We start from the raw sequence: 10,763 nt of genomic DNA on the forward strand, positions 1-10,763 counted from the left end.
AGATAAAACTAAATGTGTGCATTACAGCCATCCCTAAAATAATTTATTGCTTGACGTATAGTTATAAATAAACTTTTTATGATTCGAATTATTGCTCCTTTAATTTAGGTAAAGTCTATATATTATAACAGTCAAAACAAACTATATCATATAGACCATTGCTTATTTTATGGGACTTTACTTTATTTGAAGGTTCTAATCTCCACGTTCATCTGAAATAAGTAGTGTATGAATGGTTTGGGAAACTCTGCATATTGATATAATTATTATTAGTTATGATTTTGCTCATATATGTATGCTTTTTTAAGTTTCGCTAAGTGGTATTATTTGTCAAACAGACACTTTAACCCTCTGTCAATTTAAAATAACAGATGAGGCTGAAACATAAGACATTTTAAAACAAAACTTAACTTGTTACTATTTTACTCTGTATAGGAAAGTACTCATATGTTTTATTTAACCTGATCGTTATTTAAGCTTGTTAATGATGCGTTACAGAAGAGTTGCCTGGAGTACAGATAGAAGAGCCCAACACAGGGACCACGACACGAGCGCCGTGGCTTCCCCTGAAGCCACCCTCGCCACGTACTCCACCACCACGACTTACATCCTTTGATCTGCCTGTCTTTGACCATAGCCAGATAACGAACGTGTCCACACAGCTAGGGGACACTGCGTTCCTTAACTGTCGAATCAAGAATCTTGCAGAACATTCGGTTAGTGCATAGTTTAGTAAATGCACTGAGAGAAAGAGAGATAAGTCCTCCCCCTTATTTAGCCAGATGCATTCATATTGCGAAATATTAGTTAATATGGGTTTAGCCCCACTTCACCTTCTTCTTAGGGCAACGTCTAAAATATGACGCAACTAAAGTCTCGACTCCTGGAATCTGGTCTCATGTACGTCTAAAGACATTTAAAATATTTCTAAATGTAGATGAATATGTATTCTCATTGTCTTTTCAGGTTGAAATCGGATATCAGATTAAAGACGCTGCACTAATAGGTAGATTAACTGAAGCTAAACCCTAAATTCACGTTGAATGAAGCTAAAGCTTCGTTACGTACAGAAAGCTAAAATGCTCCACCATTGTTCGAGGTCATGTTTAAAGCATTTTAATGCACCCAGTTGGCGCCTGATTGGATAACGTGAAAACATCTTTATCTAAGTGACACTATGTGTTGCAGTCTAAGTAGCTCTGATATCAAAATGGTGCAATGAGTTCGTTATGAGGTTTTTAATTGGCGACTTATTGATCTCTACAGATAAACATAACTCCAGTGTTCAGACCTTAAGTGCAAATGCAAAAGCAGAATTCAAACGCTGCACTAAGAAGACGAACTGGAGCTAAACTCCACATTCTTATTGAATCAACCGTCCGCATCCCCCCATACTTACGTTAAATAAAATGGATACAGTATAATAAAAGGCCATCAATAGAGAAAACTAACTATCAATTGGAGATAGCTAAACTATCAAATACAAAAAATTTCAGATTTATATATTCATAGATAATAATTTCCAACTATTTTTATGTAACATAATATGAAAATCGAGTTAAATCATCTGTGTAGTGAGTAGTGACATCGGTAAGACCTATGGCCGTAAGACAACGATAGTGCTTCCTTATAAAGAAAGATTTTACATTTTACTTTGGCCTATTGTATTTCTTTGCCAGGTTTTTAATAAATTTCCCAATTTACAAAAATCGTGTGAAGATTTTTCTCGTATATGGAATTTAAAACCATTACAACAGTCTTCCAGACACACACACACACACACACACACACACACACATATATATATATATATATATATATATATATATATATATATATATATATATATATATATATATATACCCTTCTTCATGATTGACCAGACCAGACTGCAACTACTGTGCCGTACTGTCAGTGTCCATCCTTGTTCTAAAAATAGACGCATCGATTGTTCTCATCGCTTTCTTTCTGTACTAACTCAACCACTCGCATTCAGTCTATCAGTCAACTAAATTTGACATAGAGTGAATGCCATAATTCTGCCTCATGCCAAGTTTGTGAAAACCAACCAAATAATGATTTAACCAATTCTTCTATACGATTTTACGGTACTAGTGCTTCATGTATCATGGTTGTATTTATATTAGTATATTATAATATCAACCTCGATCTAGAATCAAGAGAAGGCAAAAGCAATACTGTTCAATTGTGGTAATAGTAAAATGTATATCTATTTGGGTAAAGAAAAATCCTAAAAGGAGGATGGTAAAACAATATGCTTACGCTTATACCACCACAATAGGTAAATTAGAAATTACATATAATGCGAAGAGGCTTCTTTAAACAATAAAAGAAAAAGACTTCACATAAATCCTTTAATATTTCTTTTTTGTATCCTTTTTGAAAACAACAATATTAGTCGATGTATAGGTTTAACTGTAAAGACAGAATTTATAAAACACATTTATATTTTAACAATAAGGCAAATTATTTATATTCATTCGTTTTCTTGTTTTTTTATTGGGAAAGTTTATGTCACTTGCAGTTATTATGTAGAACCCATTTTTCTAATAATCTGAATAATGAATAGATTGAAACTTATTAATTATAGAAATATTAAGTTTACAATACTAACACAAAACAAATCTATCAAATGAGTCCTGCCATACACTAATAAATATTTATTGAACATTTTACAATATATTATAGAGAAATTGGTTTAAAAGTAATGTTTATAAAACATATATTGGGCCAAAAAAATTATATAAATATAACGCTACATCATCATTGAAATCTAATTACGTGACACATTTATGATGAATTTTAAGTGGAAAGGGATACGAGTGCACCTTCATCAGCACTAATTAGTTACACATGTTTAGAAAGCTACCCCCTTTGTCATTTGCAAATGAATCTCTCTGTAACTGTGATCAAACCCAAAGCATGGAACATGAATATTGAAATGTATACATCAATATTTTCAATATTTGTTTAGAATATTTTCAGTAAAATATTATAAAAAAATTATGTCATGAGTGTAATGTTGAGGCAAAACAGGCACTCATCTATAACGCAGTAGAAATTGTTTTATAAGTAACTGCTTTAAAACATTATAAAAACAATTAGTTACGTATTTTCTCATTTATTTTTGATTAGTTGTCCTGCTCATTTACGTGTCATACTTAAATTAGTTGTTCAGTAGTCATGATATCACTGTGATAAATTATACTTTTTCAGGTAATATTTTCATAGTAATGTCATAGTAAGAAACCACTATAATGTAATGAAGCTTTACAAATAAAATGTGATATAAATGGTTTCCTTGAGGAAGAGTAAATATATTTGAATGTATATAAATACAACAATTAAACTGGATGAAATAAAATGAAACACCTTTTCTTTTTCTAAAGTTTTAAATGCCTAACTGTTCATAAATACATGTTAGGTATGTAGTTTTTAATAATTATATACGTGTTTTAGATCGTGTGTGGAATATTCGCTGCTAGCCTTAGCATTGTTTTGAATGGCTATATTCAGAAGTTGTGTGTTTCACCCTATTGTGTACCATACATTTTCCTAATGTATTGTAAATAAATCATAGTTTCTTAGTTTTATTAGTATATTTGCTCTAAAAATTAATATTTGGTACACTTTCGCTGGTCTACATACTACAAAAGAACATCTGGTCATATTTCAATCTGTTGAGATAGATTTCCATTGTTTGTTGGCTACCACGCAGGAAGTCTCCTGGGTGCGTCGACGTGACTGGCACATCCTTTCTTCTGGCTTGACGACGTTTACAAACGATGAGCGATTCCAAGTTCTCCACTCTGAGCACTCCGACAACTGGGATCTGCAGATTAAGTTCGTCCAGAAGCGAGATAATGGGACATATGAGTGTCAGGTAGTACTGGTATTACTTACTGTACATTAAACATTCTTAGAGGTTACGCTTGTAAGTGTTTTTAATACAATGTTTGTTAAATATGCATAATTATTTGAATATGATATTACAAAATAATGATTTTCCATGTGTTATATATTCCGTATAGTATTCACATATAAAAGAAAAGATAATAACAATACAGTCTTATAGGAGTTATCAATATAGTAAACCTTTATCTTTTTTCACCAGTCAGGGTGTTATTAGAAGATTTTAAAGAAACAAGAATAGTTAGGTCATCAGTTTATTGTTTAATATAGTATGACAGGTCCGAGTAAAAGTGCGGGTGGAGCAATTAAATTCTGTTAAACAAAACTGTGTTTTAATAAATTAGGATACAGCCATTTATGCATATTGAAAAACTAAATGATATATTATTTAAAACTTGATTATTACATCATGATTGTTGTTTACTTTAAAATATGTTTAAAATGTCAAAATACTAAAATAATTATTTTATCAAGAGTAAGGTCGGGTTCGAGTCGTGGTGGATCAAGTACTTTCGTTCATCTGTCCTTTTTAAACATTTATCTTTTTCAGTTTATAACATTGTCTAGACACACATACATGACGCGTGAGTGAATATTTGAGTGTGCACTCGAATAAATAGTACGAGTAGTTAGTTTGGAACATGTTAGGTCATACAAAAAGTTAAATTTAATTTTGCATGAACTTAAACGTTTAAAACCGATTGGTATGTGTTTTGAAACATTTCGTAAGTTATCAGATAGATACAAACAAAAGGGCTGACAGTCAGAAAGCTTTATTGTTGTTTTCAATCGGAACCTTTCAAAGTTCCTCTATAACTTTGTAGATGTTTCATGTCATGCTACACTTATCGCTTCGAGCTTCTCTCGAGAAATCACGCTTTTGTTATAATGCCTTCTGGTGCTACTACAATTTCTAGTGACAAGCAAACGATTTATAAAAGTGAAGATTTAACAATATATTTTAGTTGAGATTGAAAGGTTGAGCGATTAGTCTTAATTACCCCGCAATTATTTTTAACGTGCTTTATGTGAAGAGTTTTCCTTACGAATTAGAAATATTATAAAAATAATTTAATTATATACATAAAAAAATATATATATATATATATATATATATATATATATATATTACTTGTTTCCATTGTGCACAATAAATTTACAGATATTATACTCGCACGTAAGAATTTAAAAATGTATAAGCTAAATTCTGGCCGAAACGTTTTAGAAAAAATACTTTTATTGATGTTTTACCGCTTCACCTGTACGTGAAGGTAAGTGTCGTTGTTTAAATTCATTTGCAGATATTCAGCAATACTAAGGTTTAAGTAAGGCATAAAACTCTAATAATTTTATTGAATAATGTACTTGAATAAAACCTTATTCAAGGAGTTCTCTCCTGTGGCGTTTATTTGCCACGCAGACTGTGACAAACACCATACTGTTACGCTATGCACTGTTGCGACAAGTCAAGATCACTCAGTAAATATCCGCAGTGAAAGTATTTATCAAATAATAATATATAAACGTAACTGATAAACACTCTTATCTCTTCTACATATTTGGTTCTGACACCGTTAGTTTTCCTGATGAGAATAGTAATTATACTATACAATGTAGCTGTAACCCACAGCACGTGTCAATTAAAGGCTTCACTGAGGTTGTGTGCATAATTTCCTCTATAGCTGCATGTTGTACTATCACGTAAAACTATAGAATATAGAATAGAACACGTAAAAATCTCATGTTATTAACTCATGTTTACATATTTGCTAATCCTGCGGCTTTCTTGTTGCCATCAAGGTCACCCATAATACCATTATTGTAAAATGGTTTACCGACGCTCAGCCAAATGGAATGATATGCGCTATGATTGAACTCGATTTTGCTCATGTTAGAGTGAAGCTTTAGTAAATACTTAAGTCTAAATGTCAGTTCATTGCTACGTTTTGGTGGATAGACAATTAGACAAGAATTAAATTCCAGCCCATCGAGTTACAGGCTTCGGTCGCTGATAGCCAAAAACATATTTTAACCTTCCAATATACATAGGATTTTTTGTAAAGTAGGAAATTAAAATAATATGTTATTTTTATAAAATGAACACATAATTTATACTCACACTTTACACAAACTTAACATACTGTATAACACTTTACACACCTTGAAACTGTTAAAATTTTATATGTAAGTGATGATCAACAACTGTTCAATGTAAAGGTGGCGACCGGTAAGGGCACAATGTCTCATTACTACAATCTCCACGTGGTCATCCCGTCCGCCTGCATTATCGGCAGCGGGGAGTACCACATCGGTGAGGGCAGCACCATTAGTCTCATCTGTATAATAGAAAACGTAAGTAGTGTTAACGTCACCAAGTAGTGACATAGGTTGGGTAGAAAGGTTTATCAATATAACTGCACTGATTTTATAAAGAATTTTAAACTAGGATTTTTTATTATAAAACTACCAGGAAATATTTGTATTGAATTTTGAAACTTACATTCATTACAGTAATATGTTAATTGTGTAGAATTAAATTATGGTTACATAATTCGCGGAATATTTTTAGATGAGTATGACAAAAGTATCTCAAAAACCTTTCTTAGAAAAAAATTGCGTTTTTAAAGCATATATTTGATATTATTGTTTAATAGACGAATTTCCCAAGCTGGAGATAATTTTTTGCTGCTTTTGGTTGCGAATGTAATGGTATAGAAACATTCCTTAGTTTGACATTCAAAGATTAATTTTGATGTGGCCAAAGTAATAAGATATATAATTCTACTTTAGGATGTCATAATGTTTTTGCATGAATAACATTTATTCCAAAAGACACGTAAGGAAAGACACAAAGGAATCACAGTAATAATACGATATATAAAATATGATCGTATATATTTCTACTTTAGGATGTCATAATGTTTTTTATATGAATAACATTTATTCAGAAAGACACGTAAAGAAACACAAAGGAATCATAGTAGTAATACGATATATAAAATACTATTCTTTAAAGTAAAAGATTTTAATTTTTAATTCTTACTTTTGTTCATTAATTTATAAATTTAATGATATAAAATATCTAATAATACTAGATTTACTGCTCAATTTATTCTTTCACTTACTGTTTCTTAGCTAGACTAGAATGTTTCTAAGCTATTTCTAACTGTACCAGAAAGCAGGTGATAAAACACATATATAAGATTATCCATTGGAATTAAAAATAAATAATCTGTTCATTGTGCGTTATAGAGCCCTACACCTCCCCAATACGTGTTCTGGTACCACAACGAACGCATGATCAACTATGACACAGTGCGTGGTGGGGTGACTGTTAGTACTGAGCCAGGCACGAAGACCCATAGCCGCTTAGTCGTCACTAAAGCCACTCCCAGTGACTCTGGCAATTACACCTGCCGAGCTCCCAATACCGAGGAAGACACCATATACGTATTTGTCTCCAAAGGTAACTAACCAAAGGATAATCTATCAAGCATGCTTAATGTTGCAGTTTGCTTTCTCAAATAACGAAATTAACGGGGATTATTTTAGGGAGATTGTAGCTACCATAGCTGACAATATCGTCGTTTGTTTCTTCTCAGGGTATAATGGTAGAAGATATGTTTTAAGTGACGACACTGTTTGGGACAAAAATTATTTAAATTTCAAAAAGTTTTTTCTTTTTTTAGCGGAAGCTGATTATATTAGTGTTAATAAGCAGTCTACACTAAACATACATGTAAAATTGTACATCGTGATACATAAACAAGCATGAGTGGTATTGTGCATTATGAATTTATCAAATCAAGATAGCCAGCCAAGTTAAGTCCTGATATCAAATATGAACTTAAAACATTTCATTTATGGACAATATCGGCTCTAATTTATGTGCGATCGTAAGTTGGATGACAATATTTGGACATCGCTGACAAAGTACAGATTTATCTATTGATTGTGATATCAGTTATAGTATTACAGCTTCTAATACTCGGTCGTTACATCACCAGAACCGAAACATTTTATGACCTAAGACTTATTATATTCACCAAATCTATAGAAGCAAAAGTTTTTAGGACTCTAAGAATTTCTATAAGTACCTTAAAACTGGGTTTTAAGTAATGTAGAGAATTGGGCAAACTTGTTTTAATAATATACGAGTATAGTAATGAAAGTAACATTAATTCTAAAGTAATTTCACAAAATCATTCAATATATTAAGGGAAATCCATCTAATGTTTTACAACCTTATTCTACCTCTTTTTATTGGTATGAGTCTCAAATACCAAAGCTTCTCATTTTAAACACGTAACCTTGTTTAGTTACACTAAACTCATATTGCAGTTTCCTACACTGGTTGATAATCATTTACAATTGCATGAACTGTGAATGACTGAGTAACTCTTATATATCTGATTTTTAAGATCATAGTGGACAGTGATGACGCAGGTTTGGTTTCTTCTAACAACTACTAAATAATATAGCTATTAAACTTTAAATATTAGTTTATTGTATATCTAAAAATTAGAACACGACTTTGATTTTGTTTGGACAGCCTAATTAAAGGAATTATCACCGAAACCAATAAAAACCAGGACAATTCAAATATTGGAGGAATATAATATATTGAGACCTTTGCATTGTTTTGCTGCCAAAATATTTGATTCTTAATTGTGTTATTAGAAGGAGACAACACCGCAGCAATTCAGCGTCAGGCCAGCTCAAAGACGTCGGGGCAGTCTTGGCTTCCTCCGTGCGTGCTATTCGCCTGTCTCACTTTCTGGTTATGCTGATTTCTTAAATGAACATTTAAAATGACACATTTATATTAAGTTTATGTATTTAGATCTAATATTTTATTCTAACTTTATCAGACATGTTATCCAAAGTATATCCATATTTTGTTAATGAAACACGATGACGATGTTTCTCTTTGCAAGTAGATCTGTTAATATTATTTTAGAAAACTATAATTTATAATAGAGTGTATTTAAATGCAAAGAGTTGATATAGATTAAGTATAGGATTTTCAAACTCGTGTTAGAATATTCTAAATTTTCTATCCAAAATTCAAATTCAAAAGGGAACATATTTTAGTTAATGAATTGTGTAACCAATATTAGTATTAGTAGTGTATACGATGAATGAGTACCATCACAAAAAATGTTATTTTCACTTTACTAAAATAGGTTAACAATACGTTATTTATAATTTTAACAGATATACAAGGTTTAAAAAACGAATAGGGTATCCCAAATATTCAAAGAACAATACTTTATAACGGAGAAAATATTGCTTCATACAGTTTTTTACGTACTTGTAGTTTGCACATTATATGCCACAACATGAATGGTTACAATCACGCTCATGCCCAAGGATTTCTTAGTATAAACTATGTACCAATATTTCAATATTAAGTGATGTTTGTAAATATGAACTATTCCTTTGCATTTGTATAATTGACTGACACGAATATATTTTAGATATTGTTTTATATGTATTTGGTGTTTAATTGTTTTCAGAGCCATAAAGTTATGTAATGTACTAAGTATATGTATCAATGGAAATATTATTGTTGTTGCTGTTTTAATAGTTTTAAGCAACTGAGCTTGTAAAATAATTTGTAAGAACACTGTGATAAATATCGCTGTAAATATACGTTTATTTAAAAAGAAGTTTTTTCAATATCACTTAAAACTAAATTAACGAGTTGTTTTTAATCATGAAACGTTATAAGAGTCGTGAGCTTAAAATACTACACATCTGAACGAGCAGTTGCACATCGTGGTATTTATTTCAGGAAAAGGTTATTTCTGTGCCAACTGTAAAACAAATTAAATCTATAATAAAATCAAACAATATGAGTTGAAGAGTTTTACTCCGGTAGTTGTGACACATAAATATTTGTCAATATTTACAAAATATACCAAAATCTACCAAAAAATATCCTTTTTAAGAATACCAATTTTATATACGTTTTTGTTATGCATCTATATCATTTAGTACAAATCAATTAATTGTAAGTATCTTGTCAATCAAATCACCTTCACTTTCGTTCAGCATGGTTTATTTACCAATCATTAAATCATGTAGTAGATATAAATTCAATTGTCTGGTTGTTTAGTATATTTTTGAAGAGATCAGATGGAAAATTGTACATAACTTAATTTATTTGTCAGTCACAATTAAATTTTTTGTTTTAAATAAACAAGTTTAAATAAGTTTATGAGAGTCAACACAAATACAGTTTTAATATAATAAAGGTTAGTGACATTTAAACGGAAAACAAACAAACGAATTAAATGCATTACTAGAGAAGAATGCAACGTAATATAACGGTGACATAGATATTAATTAATAAAACTTACCAACATACATAGAACTACTAATAATTTAAGTGGGGGAATATGCATACACTTACCATACAATTGTCATATTTATGGTACTGATAAGACTTTTATTACATTTCAATCGATATATCGAAATATATCTTTACTTACAAGGATGTAAATCAATGCAGGTTATTTCAGATTTAAAATAACCTAACATAATTTAAAAATGTTCAAGGGAATTATTCTTAATATTAAAGGTAATATTAAAATATAGATTCCCATTAGGGACAGGGATGTTGTAAAATTAATTAGATGTTAAAATCATCGTATTTTAAATTATTATCAATTTCTATTATTTATAAATATGTTTTGTTGACCAAGGAGTCATCATCTGGGTATTATCATACCGAAAACCTCCTTTATTTATCCTCTATAATTAAATGCGCCATATTTAAAACAAATAAATGAATATGGTTAAGCTTAAAATTCAGCAGCTAATTC

The 10,763-nt window shown here is 30.6% G+C and overlaps 1 protein-coding gene across 1 annotated transcript in view; it reads left to right on the forward strand.

Annotated features, from left to right (window-relative positions):
* LOC124355016 (basement membrane-specific heparan sulfate proteoglycan core protein-like) overlaps window positions 1–9,596 on the forward strand; it is a 34,551-nt gene extending 24,955 nt beyond the window's left edge. Inside the window, exons 4-8 of the mRNA XM_046805888.1 lie at window positions 499–716; window positions 3,740–3,904; window positions 6,151–6,285; window positions 7,186–7,399; window positions 8,614–9,596. Coding sequence (XP_046661844.1) covers window positions 499–716; window positions 3,740–3,904; window positions 6,151–6,285; window positions 7,186–7,399; window positions 8,614–8,723 — 842 coding nt within the window. The 3' untranslated portion in view covers window positions 8,724–9,596. The remainder of the gene's footprint in view (window positions 1–498; window positions 717–3,739; window positions 3,905–6,150; window positions 6,286–7,185; window positions 7,400–8,613) is intronic.
* The last annotated feature ends 1,167 nt before the right edge of the window (window positions 9,597–10,763 follow it).

Source organism: Homalodisca vitripennis, chromosome 2, assembly GCF_021130785.1.
Source record: "Homalodisca vitripennis isolate AUS2020 chromosome 2, UT_GWSS_2.1, whole genome shotgun sequence".
Classification (NCBI taxonomy): Eukaryota; Metazoa; Arthropoda; class Insecta; order Hemiptera; family Cicadellidae; genus Homalodisca; species Homalodisca vitripennis.